Source organism: Rhinolophus hipposideros (assembly GCF_964194185.1).
Source record: "Rhinolophus hipposideros genome assembly, chromosome: 24".
NCBI classification, from domain to species: domain Eukaryota; kingdom Metazoa; phylum Chordata; class Mammalia; order Chiroptera; family Rhinolophidae; genus Rhinolophus; species Rhinolophus hipposideros.
Window position 1 is genome coordinate 8256725 of NC_138070.1, and position 22171 is coordinate 8278895.

The window sequence follows — 22171 nt, forward strand, 5'->3', positions numbered from 1 at the left end:
GGCTGCTTTGCCAGTGGGTCTGGCAGATGGAAACATAAAAGCTCTGGCGATATGTGATAAACACCATATTCTTAGGTGGATACCTGCAGAGGCTCACCTACCACAGATGCTGCTCCCGTGTCCATGGCAGACATCACTAATCAATTACCATGCCACTTCCCGTGGAGCACAGCCAGCCTCACAGCCCTCCACCACAGAATTCCAGCCAGCCATGACCAACAAGGCTTTGTGTTGGCTTGCAAGGTGGAAGCTATCTACCCCGGCTGGCCTCACCCAACCCTGTCACGGATTCATTCAACAAAGGCTCTGAGAAGTCACGCAATTGCCCAAGGTGACACAGCGGGTGCAGGGCAGAGCTGGGCCAGAATTCAGGTCTCCCGACTCCCTGGCTGGTATTCGTCTCACTTGGAAAATCACACTGGCTCCTTTCCAAGCTGACAGCGAACTCCTAATGACTAAAGGACGAGGACAGCATGAAAAGGGAGAACTCAGGTAACCTGAGCAGCTCATCTAGGCAAGTGCTGCTTTGTCCTGTTTTGAGCAGCATAACTTTTACAGCATCTGACCCTCCCCTGTGGACATATTGGTAGGCAGCGAGCAGGATAATGATAATGGAGATGCAAAGGGTCTGGAATAGATTTTCCAAAGTGGGCCTCTCGAGTGAAGAAAGTACCATCCAGTCAGTGCCCATTGCCACCACAACTCTTAGGGCCATGGTCCAGGCAGGGGACCTTCAATGGGGAAAGGTACAATCTGAGAAATGTGGCTTTGTGCCCCGCCTGCAAGACCCAGTGTCTGGAGGGACGAACGTTGATTAAGAGCGTAAGGAAGTTACGCACGGGTTTCTTAGCTCTCGGAAACACTTACCCAGTGTTTCCTCACACCGCAAACAACTCTGACCCCATACGCTCTACTGCTAATATACTCTGGGATGGAAGTGTCTCAAAGGGAGTGAGCCTGGCCTCTCACTCCATCTGAAATCCTCTTTATGGCATCCTTAACAGACAGTTGCCTTAGCCTTCACTTGCTTACCCCTGGTGATGGGCAACTCACTACTGTAGGGAGTACCCTTTTCTAATCCTTTATGGATTGGGGTATTCTTTTTTTAAAAATGTTTTACTTTGAGATAATTATAGACTCACATGCAATTATAAGAAATAATCCATTACCCTTTACCCAGGCTCCCCCAATGTTAACATCTTACAAACCTATAGTACAAACAATATCACAACCAGAAAACTGACATTAATACACTCACTGATCTTCTTCAGATTTCACCGGTTTTATATGTACTCATTTGTGTGTATATTTAATTATATGCAATTGTGTGACATGTAGACTTGAGTGACCACTAGGCAATCGTGCAGAGAAAGGAACAATTTTATCCAAGGATCCTGTGAGCTATACTTTTTACAGTCACACCTACCTCTCCCTCCTTACCTCCCTAATTCCGGTCAACCACTAATCTGCTTTCCATCTCTATAATTCTGTCATTTTAAGAATGTTATATAAATGGAATCATGCAGTATGCAATCTTTTGGGATTAGCCTTTTCCATTTAGCATAATTCTGTCCAGATTCAGCCAGGTTGTTGCGTGTATCAATAGTTTATTCCTTTTTATTGCTTAGGAGTATTCCATGGTGTGGATGGGCCACCGTTCATTTAACCACTCACCCACTGAAGGACATTTAGGCTGTTTCCAGTTTTTGGCTATTATGAATAAAGATACCATGAGCATTTGTGTACAGGTTTCTTATTTTCCCTCCCAGTCTCCCCTCCCCTCCCCGTCTCCCCTCCCCACCCCTCCCCTCCCCTCCTTTCCCTCCCCTACCTCCTATTCTTCCTTCCCTCTCTCCCCACCCCTCCTTCCCTTCCTCTCTTTCCTTTTTTGGAACAGTTTTATTGAATACAATTCACCCATTTAAAGTGTATAAGTCAAGCGTTTTTAGCATGTTCACAGAGTTGTGCAACCATCACTACAGTTAATTTTCGAAAATTTTCATCAGCTTGAAAAGAAACCCTGTTACCCTTTGGCTGTCACCCTCCAACTCCCCTTCTCCAGCCCTAAGCAACCACTAATCTACTTTCTTTCTCTCTCTATTTGCCTATTCTGGACATTTCATATAAATGAAATCATACACTACGTGGCCTTTTGTGACTGGCTTCGTTCACATAGCATAATGTTTTCAAGGTTCCTCCATGCTGTAGCACGCGCCAGCACTTCATTCCTATTTATGGCCGAATAACATTCCATTGTATAGACCACATTTAGTTTATCCACTCATCAGCTGATGGATGTGTGTATGTATAGGTTTTTGTGTGAATGTAAGTTTCCACTTCTCCGGTATAGATGCCCAAGAAGGGCATGTTGTATCTGTAAGAAAACTGTCCAGACTCTTTTCCAAAGTGGCTGCACCACTTTCCATTCCCACCAGCAACGTCTGAATGATCCAATTTCTCTGCACTCTTGTCAGCATTTTGTGTTACCTCCTGTGTTTGCCTTTAGCCATTCTGATAGGCACGTGTGTTTATTTGTTTTCACTCCAAGCAGAAATCCAAGTCTCAGTAACATGTGCTGGGAGTCTTGGTCCTGCAGTCTCTTCTTGGGCATGCATTCCTTTTGTAGGCTGGCCAGCCGTAGTCCCTCTAACCCAACAGAGTCTGGTTAGTTCACGCCTCTCCCCCTTAACCAGCAGGCCCCACATTAAAAGCTTGATTCCATGGGAGGGGTGGTAGTGGTGAGATATCTGGGATTTGGACCATGTAATTCTGTTGAACTGCATTCCACAACTGGCCCATATGAACCCCGGAGTCCATTCAGAACCCCAGATATCCCCCCCGGCACCCCGAAGTAAAAGATGTTAGGCAAGGATACCTCCTTTCCATCTTTGGGACATTCCCTTAATGGATGAATTGACTCCCTGGTATTTTTCGTTCCTGCCTTGTAACTGTAATCACCTTTCCAGGTGGGCCCGTGTTTTCCTTAGAATGTAGCGATCCTGGGGGCAAGAGCAGGCTCTTTGAAGCCGGCACAGTGCTTAGCGCACAGTAAGCATGCTTAAGTATCTGTAGAGTGGCTGATAAGCATCAGGACATGCAAAGTCCCAGAGCTGAAGATAGGCGTATCATTCGGGCTTAACAGATGCGCGCATGGGTACATCAAAGGGTTAAGCAGGGACCTCTCTCTCTGGAGTGTGTGATGGGAGAGGTGGCGCAGAAAGAGGGACTGTGTGAGTGGGAATCCGACTTTGCCGCGTGCTCAGGGTTTCATGGCTGGGTAGCCATCTGCCTGGTGAGCTGCAGGCTTGTAGGGGGAGGACAAGTGACATCATGAACACAGAAGCGCCACAGGCCCTGCCAGGGCCCTTTGGGAACGGCTGTGCAGACATCTGTAGGCATGGGCTACACTGCCTGGGTGACACGGCAGAGAACGCACCGACAGGAATGCTGATACAGCGACACGGGTGCTGTAGCTGACATCCAGTGAGCTCAGAGGTAGTCACAACCAAGGGTGTTCCCAATACGAACGGGCACCGGAACCCCCAAACACAGACGCCGCCCATGGACAGATCCACTGAGAAGCCCAACTTGGCCACTGCCACCATGGCCAGAAGTGGTGTGGGATGCATTGTGGGCCAGGAAAGGGTGGGCGTGTGGAGTGGGGCTGACGCCTCCCTCAGGCGGCCCCGCCCCCAAACGTAGCGTATCACCCAGCTAGCTGCTGGGGACCTAAACACAGGCATTGTCCTCATTCTTTTCTCCATCCCAGTCCTCCCTGGAGCCATCAGTGGGCCTCTCTTTGGACTCTGCACCCTACTTCCACCACTGACACCTGGTCACACCCCACTCGCTTCTGGCCCAGGTGACCTCGGGGGTCTCCTCATATCCATTCTGACCCTTCTCCCCACAAGACCTTTTACACACATGTCAGATCCACCCCTCCCTCTGCTGAGAGCCTTGATCCTGTGGCAGAAAACCCCCAGGCCTGAGGTGCAAAGTGCTGGGAACAGCCCAGGGCTCCTGAACAAAGACACCGATACCGAGCTACAACAAAGCCACAGTAATCAAGACAGTGCATATTGGCACAGGGATAGACAAATAGACCCGTGGAACAGATTGGAGAGCCCAGAAGCACACCCTCACATCCACAGTCACCTGATTTATGACAAAATCAATACAGCAAAGAATGGGCTTTGCAATAAATGATGTCAGGCCCATTGAATATCCATGTGGGGGGGAAAAATGTCCCTTGATCTCTACCTCACGCCATACACAAAAATCAATGCTAGATGGATTGCATACCTACAGGTGAAAGGTCAAAGCTTTCAGAGGAAAACGTAGGAGACTATCTTCATGAGCTTGGAGGTGGCCAAGATTTCGTAAGAAAGACGCAAGAAGTTTTAACCACAAAGGGAAAACAATGACAAATTGACAATATTAAAATTAAGAGCCTCTGTGCATCAAAGGACACCATTAAGCTACCCACAGAATGGGGGAGAGAGGGACTCCAATCATACAGTCACCAAAGAACATGAATCCAGAATACGTGAAATTACAAAAAAAAGGGACTCGAAAATTAATGAGAAAAATTAATAAGAAAAAAATCAGGCAACCCAGTTTTCAAAAAAATGAGCAAAAGACTTGAACAGGCATTCCACAAGAGTATATCCAAATGCTCATTGACCTATGAAAACACGTTTGATTTCGTTAGCCATCAGGAAGTGCAAATTCAAACCACAACATGACAATGCCATTATATACCCACCGGAATGGCTCAAAGAGAAACACATACGATACCAAGTGTTGGCGAGGATGAGAGGCAACCAGAGCACTCAAAGTGATGGCGGCGGAGCAAACTGACACAATTGCTTTGGGAACCCAAGTTTGGCGATATTTACTAACGCGGGGATACGCACACACCCCGCAACCGAGCTGTTCCACTCCTACTCGGACACCCGACAGAGACGCCAGCACGTGGTCACCAAAAGACACACAGAAGCATGTTTGCAGGGACATTTTCCGAAAATAAGACCAAAAAAACTGCAAACCACCCAAACGCGCATCAGTCGAATGGATAATTGTACTTCAGTACACTCACACAATGGAACACCACATGGCAACGAGCATGAAGAAAGCACAACTCCAGTGTAACAACCTGGAGGAATCACTGAATGCTGAGCAGAGAGGCCAGACACCAAAGGGGACAGACAGTCCCCGGCCTGCAAAGGTTGGATTTACGATTCTTTGACTTGGTGACGCTGGGAAAGTGGTCCACATACTACATTATTAACACATGAGTTCGACAGTTTATCATAAACTAGGCTTTGTGGTAGATGATTCTGCCCAACTGCAGGCTAATGGAAGTGTTCTGCGCACGTGTAAGGCGAGGCTAGGCTGTCATGTTCGGGAGGTTAGCTGCATTAAATGCATTTTCAACTGAGGATATTTTAAACGTAGGCTGAGGCCCATCTGGATGCCATTTACATAAAGTACATAACCAAGCACATGTTTTTGGAAGTCAAGAGAGTGGTGGGAGAGGTGCTGGTGGCGGGCAGGAGTGGCGGGCAGGGCCGGGCCAGATATGTGCTGCTTCCTGAGCTGGGTGCTGTGACACAGGTGTGCCAAATCTGTGACCACTCCCCAAGCTGTACGAGCTTGAGGATTGGCGTCCTTTTCTGTAGTTATGTTGCACATCCACAAAAACGTTTAAAGAACACCCAAAGCCCTCATCACGGCCCACATGCTCAGGCCCTTGTCTACCCATCTCATCTCAGGCCCGTCCCTGTCCCCGCTCACCCTGCCTGTTCCCCTACAGGCCAAGCTCATGCCCACCGTCGGGCCTGGCAGCTACTGTCCCCAGAACCTCACAGCCTGTCCTCAACGAGGGTCACCGGGGCTATAGCCTTACCTGTAATGTTTGCATGTTTTAAACAAGGGGAAAGAAAAAATACCTTAGCTGTGGAACTACAACTAGAAGGCAAGACCCCAAACTCTTAGGGCGTGCCCCATCTCCATGGAGGCCCTGTGTTTAATTTCATCCAGGGGGTCAGCACATTTTCCTGATAAGGGGCCAGAGAGCAAATAATGGATAGGCTTGTGGGTCATTTGGTTTCTGACACAACTACTCAACTCTGTCATATCTCACAACAGTCGTGAGACGCAGCCACAACAGACAATATGAAAACGAATGACTGACGTTCTACGTCGGGTCTCTGTGCAGCGTGGGGGAGGGTCACCTGGGGACAGCCTCGCCCTCCTAACCCTTCCTTACAGAACTTGGCTGAGGGTTTCCTCTCTCCCCCATGCCTCCCTTCTTAACTGCTCTGGACTGGCTCTCGGGAGCGTGTGCCCAAGGCTGCTTTTTGCTGAGCTTCTGCCGTGAGAAGCCTGGTGAACAGGAAGTGGCCCCATCCATCCCAGGCCTCAGTGAAGAGCAGATGACAGGTGTCGTGGCTCACAGCTTTTGGAAGAGTACTGCTGACAACCAGGAGTGAATCAGGCAGGGACCCCACACTTGGGCGAGGGGGACGAGGTGGGAGCGCACGAGCTGTCCTCAGCCCTCCCTCCATAGTCACGTCATGGTCACCGGGAGAGGAAATGAGGAGAGGAGGCCAGGGACGGACAGATGCTGTCCACAAAGCGGGCACCACAGGTGCACAGGGCCAGGAGATGCAAGCCGGGTAATTAAGGCCTCCAGACACCTCTTGTGAGTTCGCCCATTCACACCCCTAGCAGGTGGCACACACCTCTGAGGAAGCCAACAAAAAAGGAAACATAAAAGAGGCTCGGATGAACAGCTCTTTATCTGTGGCCTGCATACAGCGCAGCCTACAGCCACTGGCCCAGCCTGCCCTTGGGGATGGTTCCAGGGGGCTGGGCTCTGGGGTGACAGACATCTGGGCCAGCTCTTTAGCGTCTCGGTGTCTCCCACGCCCGTCTTTATCAGGACTCCATGGAGGAAGGCTCTGCACAGTGAATCTACATCTCCGCAAACCTTTACTGAGCACCAGCTCTGCGTCAGGGCCCTGGGGACACAGCAGCAGACCAGACAGTGTGTGACAGTCCGGTCTGGGGATGGGGCTGAGGTCCATTCAGCAGACTCATGGGTAGTACTCCAAGGGTAGCTGTGAGGCAGGGCTGCAGGAGAGCAGGACAGGCCGACCTACCCCGGCAGGGGGTCGGCAGTGAGCCAGTGGAGGGGGGAGCTGAGGGCCTCACTTGAAACAGCAACAATTCCAAGGTCTTGAAGTCACTGACCACCCAAAGGAAGCACAGTATTAACAACTGGGCACCATGCAAGGGATCTCACATACACTGAGTTATCTTTATCACCTAGCTGTTTGGCAGGTTACTGTCCCCATTTTACAGATGAGGAAAACAGGTTCAGAGAGACAGCCCAGGAAAAAAGGGCACTGTGTCAAACCCATGCAATCTATTGCCAGAACTGACCCTTCCCCATCGTCTACTTTACCCAGACTTGAGAACTGTCTGGATGTTCTTATGTCATCCTCAGAGGGCAAGTCTGTCTGAAACCTGTGCCCCAGCAATGATCCACAGCGGTCACTAGTATCGATAATGATGACAACAGACAGGCTTCCGTGAAATGCCGCCCCTCCTGTCAGTCTGTACATCCATCCTCTCACTGAGCCTGGAGAGGGGGATAGTCTGGCATCATCTCCAGTCCCATCCTGCAGATGAGGAAACTGAGGCCAGTCAACTGCCAGACTATACTCTGGCCCCAAGCCTCCTGGTTTTCTTGTTGCTCTGCAGGACTGACTACAGAATTTGCAGGGCCCAGTAGAAAATGAAAACTTAGGGGCCCCGTGTTCAGAAATTAAGGCTTTGTAAGATGGCGACAGCAGCATTAAAACAAGTGTGGGGCCTTGTGTGACTACACAGCTCACGTTGACAGAACCCCGTTTCTGGAAGATTGCTGCCTGCTAGAAACCCAGGCTTGAACCGCCTGGTTTCTGGAGAGGATGACAGGGCAGGAGGGCTGGGAGGCAGGGGCGTACTTAGGGAAAGAAGAAAGAAAATGCTGCCGAGGCCCTCCATCTGGCACTGCGGTTAGAGACACAGGCTCTGTCGGGAGTCAGACCCGCCCTGGGTTCAGAGCCTGGTGCCACTGGTTCTGTGCTGTTTAATACCCACCACTAAGTTTAAGAATACCTGCTCCGTCCCAGGCACAGCATTAAAGTGGTCCACATCCATAATCACATTTAATCCTTTCAACAGCCCTGGAAGTGGCCACATGGGGAGGGAGCTGGGTGCCAGCGAGCCAATGGAATTTGGGCTCCGGAGCTGGTCTGTTCGCTGGGAAATAGGGCTGTTTCGATACATGGACGTCAAATAATGAAAAGCTCTTCAGTCCACAGTGCTTGGCAACAGAGGGTGGCCTTGAAAACGATGCTTAATGATGACCATGAACATTATAATTTATTACTATGTCATTAGCATAAATCACCACACACGGTATCATTAGCATTTTATGCTAAGGGAAACTGAGGCCCAGAAAGGGGATGGCAGAGAGAGGAGACCGCTGTCTCCTAACTCACCGGTGTGTCTGCTTTCTGACTTTTCTAAAGGGCGAGCCCCGAATTATCCCAGACGACGATCCTGCAGAAAAGGGTGGTGGGCTCCAGGCCAGGCCCAGGCCAACGCTGGCGCCCAGCTCGCCTGCAGGCCCCCCGGTGGGCGGTCTGGATGACCTGACACACTCTCCCACAGCCCCGCATGCATGCCGGCACACCCTGGTGTGTCACTGTCTGTCACGGGCGCTTTCCTCCCTGGTCCTCCACAGAGTGAAGTCCTCAAGAGAGGAGCCTGTGTGTCTCCTGAGGTGACTGCATGCTCGGCACCTAGCACAGGGCCCGGTACGAACGACACTTGTGAACCACGAACACGATCGGGGAAGTGACGGTGCCTTCTGGGAGACCTGGGGGAAGGACAGCAGGCTGCAGAGAGGAGTGGTTCCAAACCAGGGCTCTGGGTCAGACACTGCACTCCAAATCCGGGCTCAGCTGTGTGGTCCAGGCAGGACACTCCATGTCCTCAGATCTCGTTTCCTTCTTCGCATCCCTCCGTCCCCTCTTCGCAGGGCTGCTGTGTGGCTTTAAAGCAGGGGATAGAGCCAGCACACAGCAAGCACTCTGTAACAGGGAGCTGTGGTTTTGATAACACCCAGTAGGGCAGGTCCCCAGAACCTGCCTGGTAAAATGGACCAGACCCTGGACTCTCTCCCTGGCTCTGACTTGCTGGCCACTGGCTTTGTCTGAAATCGGGCCGGTGGTTTCCTGGCCAAGCTTGGCTCCCCGAGAAGGTTCACAGCGACCCCTGCTGGCCGCCACTCAGAACTGCCTCAGACGCCCCCCAAGCCCGAGGGAGCCCACAACAAAGCAAGGTGAGCCCTCCCAGGAGCCTTTCCGTCTCCAGGGGTTGATGAAAACTCCCAGCAGAACAATGGCAGGGAGAAGAGACACCACACGTAATCATGCTCAGTGGACACTCATTCCCTGTCTTCTCGAAATAAATTTAAACGCGAGATCAAACCAGGCGCTTCTCCCTTTCCGTCGCGGTCTTTTGTTCCCTGGATAAGCGTCATCCCTAAATAGACTGCGGAACCAAGTGAAACTGTCATTTCCGCGGGATGCTATTTCCTGATCAACACGTGCTGTTCGCAGCAATCCCGTTTTGGTCTGGCAGTTCTTAAATTGGGCTCTTTCTAAGGAGCAGAGGCATGTTAAAACAAGCAGTCGCGCGAGGCTCTGGGGCGGTACCTTATTGTCACGGCGACCTCACTCACCTCAGACACCTCTTGACTGATCTCCCCTGCTGCAGGGAGACGGAAAACATCTCCCCAGGGTGTGGCCTCATCTCACCCGCCCGTCCGCATGCAGGGTGCCGAGTTCACAGCTAAGACCCTGCTATTCAGAACCCGGCGTGTGTCCGTCTTTGTATCAACCCTGCTAACCACGTCTGCTGAGGAATTGTACACCAGTGTATGATTTAGCACGGAGGGGACAAGGAAAAGAGGTTTGTGAAGCAAATCCTCCAAAGGGCTCCCCATTCTTTAAACCACAGAGAGAGAGAGAGAGCAAAGAGATAGATTTCGCATAAACATAACTTCTCTCTAGTCTCCAAAATATAGGACTTATCTTTTCCATCCACAGTTGACCTCGTAAGATGCTAATTGGCAATTCTAATACGGACTTGGCCCAGCTGATATTCATGCTAAAACTCCACAAACACGTTAAACGCACAGGTCTAGGACGTCGCGTCCTTCACGTTCACCCACTAGGTTCCCAGAGCACTCTTAGATAGCAGCCAAGCCTGGACGAGCTGCTTGGCTGGGGTCAATTTCATCTGCTGCTACATTCTGAGGGCTACACGGCCTGTCTGCGCCACCCAGCACTGCCTGGGGAGCACCCTGGCTTTACACCTTTCCCCCTATGCCTTTCATGAAGACGTCGCATCCAGGGCTCGGGGCTGGCTGACACCTGACTTAACCTGCAAAACCGAACAGCGTGATGGACCACGCAAACTCGTGGTCCTGGGTCTGTCTCTGGTCCGCAGACTATCCTGCACAGTGTTTGATTTCAGAAAGCGAACTAGTTGACAACTTCTTCCCCGTAAGAATTCAGATTGCCAATTTCTCTTCAAATCGAGGGAAGAACGGGCCTGACTAAGTCTGTCCTCCCGCTGGACTCTCCCTGGCTCTGACTTGCTGGCCCCACCCAGCCTGCTCCTCCTGCTTGCTCACCTGCCTGGTCCCTGGGACACCTCTCGGTTTGGGGCCCATGCTAGCAGCTGTTGGGTTGCAGTATTTATGCAGGTGATTCATCCTCATTTTGAAAGGGGCTCTCCACAGACAGCCATGTGGACCGGTAGTCCCCAACCCTGGCTGGACGTTAGAATCCCCTGGGTAGCTCTGATCAAAATACCAATATCTGGGCCCCACCTCTAACCAAAGGAATCCGACTGTCTGGGGTGGGGCCTGAGCAAAGGTACGTATAAGTCACCAGGTGATTTGAATGTGCCGCCAAAGTGAACCACTGCCTTAAACCAAAGGAGTGACTTGGGCGGTACAGCTGACAGATGGAGAAGACTGACCGCCCTTTCTCATCTCACCTCTGGATGGGAAGGCCTGGCTGTTTCGACTTTTTCTGCACAGTGCTCTGGGGAGCAGTGCCTGGGATTAAGGGAGATAAATCAGACGCAGCCCAAGGATGACCTTTGAAAGACCACTGCGCTGGCCTTTCGGAGCCACCAAGGACCCGAAGGCTGCCTTCCCCAAGCTCCACCGGTTCCCCACCCACACGACGTCTACTGGACCAAACCGGCGCGTCTCACCTGAAGAGCTCGCGGATCTCGCGGCTGTCAGCCTGGAAGGGGATGTTCCGCACCAGAATCTTGGAGGTTGTCTGCTTTCTGGGAACTTGTTTCTTCCGAGCGGAGGTCAGGGCTGGCCTGCAGGGTGGGGAAAGGGTTCAGGTCACTCAGGGCGTCAGCTGCTGCTGTCTTACACTGACTCCACCGCCCCCCACCCCAATGCTCGTCTTCTGTTCAGGTGAGGGATTTAAGGAGTTAGTGTGGGTGAGGCTGAGATGAAAGGGGAGGAAGGCAGCCTCCCCCGGGAGATGTGGACCTGAGTTATCTTCTCAAAACGGCTATGGATTTCTGGCTGACACTCCCCCATCCTTGCATGTCTCCTGCCCTTCATCTGAGACACTCAGGGGCTAGCGGGGACATTAAGAAACGAACCGCGATGAGGGTGAGGCCGGTTTCTCACTAAATCCAGTCTCCTATGTTTCCTTCCAGACGCAGAAAGACCTTGGCTGGTCCAAAGGTCTTGATTGAGACCTTTCATCACTCACCCGAGGAGCATCATGCAATTTCTAACCATGGAAATGGGCTAGGGGTGAGAGAGCAAACTTAGTCACTGCACGGTGCACGCCACGTGACAAACATTCGCCAGTGGCAGCTACTGTTATGAGTATTGTTATGACGCACTTCCTTTACGTCAGCACCGCGCCACCTCCTCAGACGCCTTCCCTAACTATCTCCACTAACATAGTAAGCTTTGTTTTTCTTCCTGGCACTCCACTGCCTCACAGCCTATGACATATTAAATCATGTTCCCCTTCACCGTCTGTCCTCTAGGGCGTTGCTGTACAATACAGTAGCCACTAGCCACACGTTTAATCTAAATTAAAATGAAACAAATTCAAAATTCAGCTCCTCAGTCGCTGGGGTAGCCAGCCTCCAAGAGGGTCCCCAGTGTTCCCCGCCTATTAGTATACATGTCCTCGTGTAGTGTGTGGGACACGCTCTACCAAGGCAGGTCTACGTGAGCAGCAGAAGACAACAGAGGCAATGGCGTGTGACTTCTGGGATGAGGTCATGACAGACAATGCTGTTTTCTCCTTGCTTCCTCTGGGATCACTTGCTTGCCCTGGGGGAAATGGGCTGCCACGCAGTAAGGACACTTGCAATCCCCGGGAGACGCCCACGTGGTGAGGAACCGAGGCCTCCTGCCCACAGCCACATGAGTGCGCCATCTTGGAAGTGGAGCCACCAACCCCAGTTGAGCCTTCAGATGAGACCCAAACCCCAGCCGACATCCTGAGTGTCACCTCGTGAGAAACTCCGAGATGGAACTATGCATGCAGCTAAGCTGCTCTGAACTCCTGACCCACAGAAACTGTGAGATAATGAATGTTTGCTGTCTTACAATGTTATGTGTGGGGGAACTTTGTTATGTAGCAGATGTGCTCAAATGCCATGAATAGTGAGTGGCTACCATACTGGACAGCGCAGCTGTAGAACATTATAGAACCTTTCCATCACTGCAGAAGTGTCTATCAAATACGTTACCCTAGAATGTAAATGCCATCCCTGGCACCTGGGGAAGGTGTCTGGTGTGCTATAATTTATATAATTTTTGTTGAATAAACGAATGACTATGGGAGCACTGGCTAGGAACTGAGAGTTTGCAAGGTGACTTCAGCCTGGCCCCCTAGAGACAGGGGACTGAAAATAAAGATCACCACAGCTGGCTGAGTGCTTGTGTGCCAGCCATGTCCTAGACAATTCATGCACCACCTCCAGCCATCACCTCTGACTTTCCAGGCACAGTCACCTGCCCGAGGTCACACAGTTTCTGGATTAGAACCCAAAGCTGTGAGGCTCAGAGCCTGGACGCCCACCCTTCCACCACAGCTCAGGAACCCCCATTAGACTTCTAAAGGTTCCTGTATCTTGCTGACTTGTCGCTAAGCATGCTCAGTGTGGCAGACGGGGATGGGTAAACCATACCAGACGCGACTAGGCTGGATTAAAAAACAGAACTAGCGTTAAAAAACAGAAGGAGGAAAAGGCAGCAGCTCGTTTGCTCAACGACCACACCAAATGACCAAGTTGCTGAAAACCACCGAATAAATATCTTTCACCAGCCCTAGCATTCTTAGAGGTGGTCATTTCATCACCTGAGGCAGGTAAGTAATGAGAATGACAATACTAAGGGCTTCCACTGGGCTCGTGTTCTGTGCTGGGCACTGTGCAAAGCACCTCAGGGGTATTAGTTCATCTAGATGTATAAGGAGGTAAAGATGTTAGGGCAAAGGCAAAATTCTACAAAAAAACAAAACAAGCCCACTACTTCAGGAAGCTGGCACACTGGTCTGTCGCCATCTCCAACGCTTTCTTTTTGAATCGCTTTCAAATGAACTGGAGGCCGTCTCTGGGCACTGTTGTCCAGCTCCAGCGCCAGCAAGTCACAACTCTTCCTTGGTTTATTTCCACGGCCAGGGGACGGGTGGGATTTGCTTGCTCCTCCTGTCCATGATCCTTTCATCATCATATAGATGAATGAAACATTTACTCTAAGTACTGGCGCCCCCCAGTCCATCAGGGAAATGGTGCTGGAGCTGGCAAGTGGGACGCCACCTTAATGAGCAAGAGGGGTTTGGGTGGAGATGATGTCAAAGGGCCTGAGATGTCCCCAGGGTGCCAGCACCGAGCAGAAAGAACCCACTCAGATCAAAGGGGGGGGCACTGAAGACTCACTTGGTGGCTCGTTCCGAGATTCTCACTTCCAGCTTGTGGTTGTCCACAACGTGACCCTGAGCGAGAAAACAACACGGCTCGTCCCTCCTCCGTCCTCTCAGAAACCCTCACCTGTACCCCTGCCCTCCATCAGTGTGGGCTCCAGCTGAGTGAGGGGAAAGGAAACTTCAAAGCGGAGGCTGACTGTTCCCGGGCAGAGGGCCTCACTGGAATCGAGGGCAGAGAACGGCTTTTCCTGGAAACGGCTCACGTGGAGCCCAGGCAGCAGATGGTGGTCACAGGGACCCAGCATCCAATGCCCTCTTGAGCTGTGAGTGGTCCCTGACCTTTATGCCACTCGAGGGGCACAGAATTTTCCATTGTTTATAAGCATTTTCAGGCCGAGTCAGACCCTTTGGTCTGGCTTGCAGAGAGTTCAGTTTAGTTTGTATGCTCTTAAAAACAAAAAAATCTAAATCATGGTAGAGTTCCATCTAAAAAGCTAAACTTTAACGTTGGTCCCTTAAGGCAAAACTGGCATGAGCAAAATTACCCTTGAAAATCCCTTAAATCGCCCATAAAATAGAGCACATACAACTTTGCATAAATAATTCTTTATGGCAAGGTGCACGCAGGTACACACACAGCGAGGCGTAGAACATAACACTGTATGTGTACGTGTGCAAAGTGGCATTTTACAGAATCTTGTGTGGAAGAGAAAGATGGCCCACCGAATGTACAGAGCTAAAATCCAGTTAAACAGCAAAGCTGGATTTCCAGCGTCTGTTAAAAAAACAGCAACAAACAAAACAAACAGTGAAGACATGTGGCTGGGGCCCACCTTCCCATGAGGCAGTAGACAGGGCAGGAGTGCCCAGGTTTTGCTCTGGGTCACTTACACTGCCCGTCTGGCTCCCGTGGCATCTGAGTTTGCGAGCCTTGGTGGAGAGCAGAGAGCCTTTCAAACTGACAGCAGAGGCCCTAGGGGCCATCACGTCCTCATTATCCTACCCAAACCCAACTCAGCCCTTCTTGGAGTTACTTGAGCTAAAGGGAGGGAGGTCAAAATTCTACTGAAACAATTGTATTGGCCAAGTGCATGGTTATGTATTTTCTTTCCCTGGACCAGGAGTCAGTCGCCTGGAGGGTCCCTATAAATAAGCGAAGCTCTGTATGGGCGCCCTCTCCACCACGACCAGGGCAGTCTGCATTGCCCTGGCTTATAAACTTGGCCTGTTTCAATGCTCCTTTACCTTCACTCCTCCTGGCCTCACACTGGGCAGGCCTGTGCCTCCTTTTGTACAATGCACACAGACATATGACATTTTAAATATGCTTGACAAGGCTCCCTGGACCCCCTGAAGCCCTTCCCTGGACTCTGGGTTTAGAAGCCTGTCCTAGAGGCACAATCACGAGCACCCAGCCTGTTCTGGAAAGACTGTTCTGAGGCAGAATTCAGAGCATTCCCCAGTGCGCTCCAAACCCTCCGATGGCATCTTACCACCGTTATGCTGAATTCCAGTTCTTGTCTTAAAAGGCCTACCAGGTGTGGCCCCACACCTGCCACCCACACCCTGGCCCTGTCACACTGGCTTCTTTCTGTTCCTCAAGCATAGTAAGCTCACTGCTGGCTTAGGGTTCCTGCCTCAGACCCTTTGCACGGGTTGTTCCCACCCCCTAGCCTGCTCTCCCCACAGACCTTTGCGGAGCTGACTCCATCTTGTTAATTAGGTGTCAGCTCAACTGTCACCTCCTCAGAGAAGCCTCCCCTGACCACATAATCTGAAGTCGCCCTCCCCCCATCACAGTGCCTGCTTTATTTTTCCATCCAAGCTCCTCTCACAACCATGCGTATTTATTCAGAGGTCCGCTTCGCCAGTCTCCCCCAGGCCTAGCACAGCGCCTGGCACACACCAGGCCCTCCATAAAAAGCTGTGGATTGACTGACCGCGTCATGACTCACTACGGAGTGCTGAGGAAGGTTCTTAACTTTTCTTGAGCCACAGTCCCCTAGAGAACTGGAGAAAGCATGGACTGGTCCACATTCCCGCTCAGTTTCAGAGGGTTGACAAACCCCGCCTCTCCCCCAGAGCCAAGGGACTCCCTGGGCCTTGGCTGAGAATCTCCATTTTACCTGGAGCTGCTTGAGCGCTTTCTGGGCCTGCTCTGGCTTCCGGTATTCCACGAACCCAAACCCCAAGGACAGCATCGCTCCTGGAAGAGAGAGGTGGGGAGAAAAAGAATGAGAGCAAGGCCAAGTGCAAAGGCTCTGATGGGACCCCCCGCCCTCCGCTTCCAGTCCTTTCTTCATACCCCTCTTCACTCTCAGACAGATCTGAGCTCCTGCTTGCCGTTTATTACCAGTCATCTTGAAGAAGCAGCCAAGGAGGTTAGATAGCCACCACCTGAGGCCCCGCTGACTATTAATTAACAGATGATTGACATGATAATTAACTTCATGATAGAATTCCGCCTTTGGGAGGGAGAAGGAACCAAGCGGGATGACCATGGCCATGACAAGCGGCAAAACCTCTACCTCGGCAGTCCCCCGCTCCCATACATAATGCATCAGATGAATATATGCATGAACGGCCAACGCACCAAAGGCTCACTCTTCACAAGTACTTCGAACCAGCCCATCGCAATTGGTTCCTGGGTTTCAGACATGAAGTTGGGAGTGGGAGGACGATGGCATTATTCCAGCCTATCTGGTTCCCTAGTTCTGAGTTGTTCAGTAGCAAGAATTCAGATAGCAAGGGATAGCTCAAACATGTATCAGAAACTTTTGCTTCCCAACTTCAGATATATAATACATATATATGTATGTATACACACACATATATATACACGTACACATACATACATGTGCTACGTTATGTATAATTGGGGGCAGAGGAGTTTTTACAAGGCACAAAAAAATAAGATCTCTAATTACATCTTGTCCTTTTGACACAGATCATAATCCATGCCTCCCCCCAGCACTTCACACAGTTTTACTAATTATATTCTTTTTTTTTTTTCCACAGTTGAACTCAGAGGATTGGCCCAAGTCCTCGCGAGGATCAAATTTTTCTACCTTTGACTCACTCAGTGTCCCTGTCTTTGCGTCTCCTGTATTGTTTGTGCGAACTGTGCCCCTACCACGGGGACCGGCCTGCTGGCATGCCCACTGAGCCAGGTGTTACAAAACGAGGGCCCAGGGCGGGAAGAACTTCCAGGAACTGCCCATGAACTGCCCAGAGGCGAGGCCGGACAGAACCGCTGGCGGAGGGGCAGCGCCCCCCTGTGGTGACTATAAATATGTGTTCTTCAGCAGATGTCTGAAAGCACTCCCCCGATAGTCAGAGTTGTGGGTCAGCGCTGTCTGTGTTTGTAGGATATTTAAAAAGTGCATTAAGAGTGTGTGCAAGGCAATTAAAGAAAGTCAAGTTCATCGCCTGTCACTGACACTGCAGATGCGCTCTCTGCCCTGGGGGGCTTACCTTTCCTGTAGGGCTGGGCCAGTGGGAAGCCCTGATCTGAGACTGGTGGGTGAAGGACAGTCTGGGGCACTGTCCCTTCCACATGCCCCGCCATCTCCCTGGTTCGGCCTGGGTCTGGCAGTGCTCGTGTCCAACCCACACCCTCAGCTCCCATTGGTGGCCCTTCCTCTGTGGCTCTGGTCTCACCACTCCATTCCCCGCAGCCCTTTGGGCTTAGTGGGGGGGAGGCATTCTCCTGCCTCAACACCCCCCATCGGCCCCCTCAGCACAGCCCACCCCATCCCTTCGTTACAAATGCCTTTTCAACAAGCCCAGCTGAGTGTGCTTTGTTTCCAGCTGTGACCCTCACTGCTACCGACGGACACTGTCTGGATTCCCCCCGAACTGAGGCGGATGAGCCCAGAGAACAGGGTTATCACACAGAGGCTCTAAAAAAGGAGAGCCGCTCGTGACACTACGGGTCAGGTGACCATCTCTACAGCGCGCTGAAGAGGGCCCGAGGTGACAGGTGGGCTCCATGACGGCAGAGGGGGCACAGCGACCCTACAACAGGCAGGGGCAGCCCTGGACGGAACTGAGAACGCCTCTGCCAGCCTGACCCACCTCCTGGACTTCAGGGGTCACCTTTCCCAAGTTCCCCCGACAAATGAGACTCCCTGTCTTTAACTTGGCACCTAGCTGCCTTTCCTCGTTTCCCAAACCAGTGCAGTTCCTGGAAGATGGGATGCTAGAGTTGGAACGGAGTCCCCCCAAATTCATGGGTTGAAATCCTAATCCCCAGTATCTCGGAATGTGACTGTATTTGGAGACAGGCTCTTTATAGATGTAATCAAGTTAAAAATGAGGCCATTAGGGTGGCCCTAATCCAACATAACTGGTGTCCTTACAATAAACAAAAGGGAGGCAGGGGCTTGAACCCAGGACAGGTGGATGCCAAGAGAACGCTGTGTGGACACGAAGACGGCCGTCTACAAGCCAAGCGCCCGGAGCAGACCCTTCCCTCACAGCCTCAGAAGGCACCAACCCCGCGGCACCTTGGTTCTGGGCCTCCAGCCTCCTGAACTGCGAGACAGTAACTTCGTGTTGTTTAAGCAGCACAGTTTGCGGTACTTTGTCAGGGCAGCCCTAGAGAACGGATGTAAGGGACTCCCTGATTCCTAGTCTGTTTAAAACCCTCCAGGCTCCCCACCGCCTCTGGGAAAAGGCCCAAACTCCTCCGTTTGGCACAAAAGCCGCCCTGTGATGTGTCCTGCCCGTCTTCCTGTGGTATCTCCTGCCTCTTGTTCCCCACACTCCTGGCCGGTGCCCGGCTGGCTCCAGCCCTCTCGCGCCTCTTCCTCTGCCCCCGCCCACTGACCGCTCTGTCTCCCTCCCACCCTCCAAACCTCAGGCTGATGTGCAGCTGGGCTCCTGGCCCTCCAGGCCCCCCTCTACCACCCCCTCTTCGCACTGTGCTGCAGCCACCAGCTCATTTGTCCATCAGGACACAGTTCTGGGCAGACTCGTTTGGCATCCCTACAAACCCCACCAAACTGAAGGGATGGGAACTGCACGACCACGAAAAAGTAGATATATGGCCTGTCTGGCATCTACAGGAAGCCAGGGGCTGGGGCAGATACAAAGTAGAGGCCAAAGGACTCGGGATAACACCCAAAATCGAAGAGAGAGATGAGGGAGGTCTCTGCATGGCCCAGACACTCATGGAGCAGGGAGGTGTGTGGCCAATGTCTCAGTGGAATGTTCTAGGTGTTCTATGTCTGGGTTAGGGAAAGCCCTAGATCGGTCATTTCCTGCTATTCCCTAGGAAGCTTCCAGAGCACAGAGATTCTGGAAGCAGGGAGAGGCTTCCGCTACTGAACAATGTCAACCTTTCCCATAGCCTGAATGGCACTGCTCCGAAACCATCTCTGACAGTCTAAGGCGGCGAAGGGTCTAGCTTCAGAAGAACCTGACGTGCATGGCTGCTTCTGTTGGAAATCGGGGGTCTCCAGGGGACACAGAAACAAGGACCATTCTACACAAGCCAACTTAGAGAGCTTGGCGGGGACGGTACTTCCCCACAAAAGAGGACCTTCAAAGTAAGCAAGGGAGAGCTAGCCTTACACCTACCCAAAGCTACATTTCTCTCGGAACCATTTTGTCCTGACTGAGATTACCTGCTTTGTTCTTCTTCTTGGAAATAGAGCAGTTCTTCACCACTCCCACTTTGGAAAACACCTGGAAAAGAAAGACACATGTATCATCAGCTATTCCAGGCTAGTCTTGCAACAGACACGGCATGTCTCAAAGGATGGGGGCTGGTCATGGCAGCGCAGAGGCCGAGGGGCACTGCTTCTAGAGACACACTGCTAACACGGACGGTGGCTTTCACACATGCGTCCTGAGACACCCGGACATGTCCCTTACGTGTATGCGGGGGGCCTCGCCAGCCCCCACGTCTCTGGGTGAGAGGTCTACTGGACACCCCACAGAGTCAAGTGGGCAGTTGTTGGTTGTTCAACTACGTAGTAACATGAGGCATGTTTACAGGCAGAATAAGTAGAGGGATGACACGAGCAGACGGGGCTCCCACCCTACACCCCCTGAGCCATCACTCACTCCCTTCAGCGTCTCCTCAGTCGTGTTGAAGTTGAGATTTTTAATAAACAGAGTACACCCAGGAAGGCTCTCTTCCTCCTCCTCCTCTTCCAACTCCTCTTCTTCCATCTTTGCTGAAGAGTCATCTGCTCCTCCCTCTGTTGGCTTTTCACCTTCTGGGGTCTCACCATCTGGTACTGGGTTCCCACCAAACAAACAAACAAACAAACAAACAAACAAACAAACAAACAAAAATCCATTAAAAGATGTTTAGTCTGCCTAAGTCCTGGAGACTTAAGCACAGAACCTGCTGGATCAAGGGTTTTCTGTCTCTGTGAGGGGAGCGTCAGGAAGGGCGCTGACTCCTGGCCGTGCTGGGTTTTAGCAACTGTGGGAGTGAAATGGGGGGAGGAGAGAGAGGCTGTCCTGCCTCTTTCCTGTTTTAAAGACAAAGGGATACGAAACACAAACCGAAAACGATGAGCCTTACGTTGGACGGACCCACGCTAATTTGAACTTCAAAATAAACTGCTGTGTGACTGTTGGAACCACAAACCTCGGCACCACTGTCCAACTGGAATGCAACGTACAAACTTTTCACAGATTATAGAATTAGAACAAAACTTAGAACATCCTAAATACCCCTTGCAATGAAGGGATGTCACATTCAATTAAAATTCCCAATAGACAAAGCTTCAGGGAGTACATGCATACAAAAAAAACGTGTTTTTATCTATCCGTGACGTACTGAATTCATAGTTACACGTAATAGTGAAAAATGGAAAAAAACCACCAAATGTTCACAAACAGATAAGGAAAATTATAGTGCCGCCAATGGCACAAATAATAAGTAGTCATTAAAAATGATGTTTCTGAAGAATGTTTAACAACATGGATAAGTTCATGTCAGTTCAAGTTGCTAAAACAGAGAATTTTTAAAACCGATGCTCTTAATAAAAAATTAGGAGAAAAAGATATGAAATTACATATAGCGTAATTTCCATCGTGTTCTGTACACAAAAATAGAAACGCACAAGGAGAGAAGACGGGAAGGCAATGCCTAGTGTGCTCCTGGTTATCCCTGCAGAGTGGGGTCAGACGGCTGCTGTTTCATCCTGTCACTCCCTCCCCCTGGCACCCCCCTCACCACTGGACCACCCCCACTCTGAAGGAAAAGCATTTCAGAAAGAGGGAAGAGCAAATGTGCAGTTGGGAGTTAGCAGGGTAGGTGTGTGGCCGAGGGAGGGAGCCAGTCAGCCCTGGTGACTGGAGTGCGGATGTCGCCCGAGGGTGTCCAGCAGGGCAGCGCTGTGTGCAGGCCTGCTGCTGAGAGACAACCCTGCTCTCCCACACAAACCTGCACTCAAATAGTTCAAACTTCTGAGACAACCAAGGGGGCTTCTTGAGGCTCAAATCTGTCCCCCACACTCTCACGCCAAGCACCAAAGCCTCTCCATCTCCCCTGCCCTTTCTGATACAAACCTATGCTTGCAAGTCCTAATTAAGCTTCTGCAGTGTTGTCACACAGCCACCCTTTTAAGACCTAATGGAACCTGCCAGAGCGATAATGTTGCCTACTGAACATCAGTGCAAAAGGCAGCCTTCACCCTCTGGCTCCCTTGGAGGTGAGCCTGGAACTCAGACTCTCTCCAGGACAGAAAGGAGAAATCTACATAAAGGCTCCTCCCCTACCCAAGAAACTATAACACAATTTACCCAACAAGGGACTCCATGGGGTGGCCATTTGTACTCAACGCTCAACTTTCAAAGCAAAGCAGGGTGGGAAAAGTATTACTAATGATGGGGAAGCAAAGCTATGCAAAGTAGCTAAGACTTCAGGTTCTGAATGAGAACTTCAATCGAAATGAAAACCATGACCTTCAGCTGGAATGACATTTCCACCCCACTGGCTCTCCTTGTACTTGCCATCTTGGAGATAAAAGGAGAAAGGCAGGCTGGTGAGACCCCACTGTGTGCCAGGGATGTGGCTAGATGCCCTTAAGTGTGCCATCTCATTACTGATCATAGCGGCCGTATCACAAATGGGCAGCACAAGGGAAATTCTGGAG

At 51.2% G+C, this 22171-nt stretch overlaps 1 protein-coding gene across 4 annotated transcripts in view; it reads right to left on the reverse strand.

Moving 5' to 3' along the window:
• The window catches only part of RBM19 (RNA binding motif protein 19), a 133184-nt gene that overhangs the window by 83749 nt on the left and 27264 nt on the right, over nucleotides 1–22171 (reverse strand). For 3 of the 4 annotated variants that reach the window (XR_013992505.1, XM_081037301.1, XM_081037300.1), the window contains exons 17-21: nucleotides 20124–20299; nucleotides 19682–19742; nucleotides 16178–16257; nucleotides 14065–14120; nucleotides 11350–11466 (exon numbers count right to left, since the gene is read on the reverse strand). Coding sequence is in view for 3 of the 4 variants with exons in the window: in XM_081037301.1 (XP_080893427.1) it covers nucleotides 11350–11466; nucleotides 14065–14120; nucleotides 16178–16257; nucleotides 19682–19742; nucleotides 20124–20299 (490 nt within the window). In the remaining variant the exon portion in view is untranslated. The remainder of the gene's footprint in view (nucleotides 1–11349; nucleotides 11467–14064; nucleotides 14121–16177; nucleotides 16258–19681; nucleotides 19743–20123; nucleotides 20300–22171) is intronic. The other variant, XM_081037302.1, reaches the window with a different exon arrangement.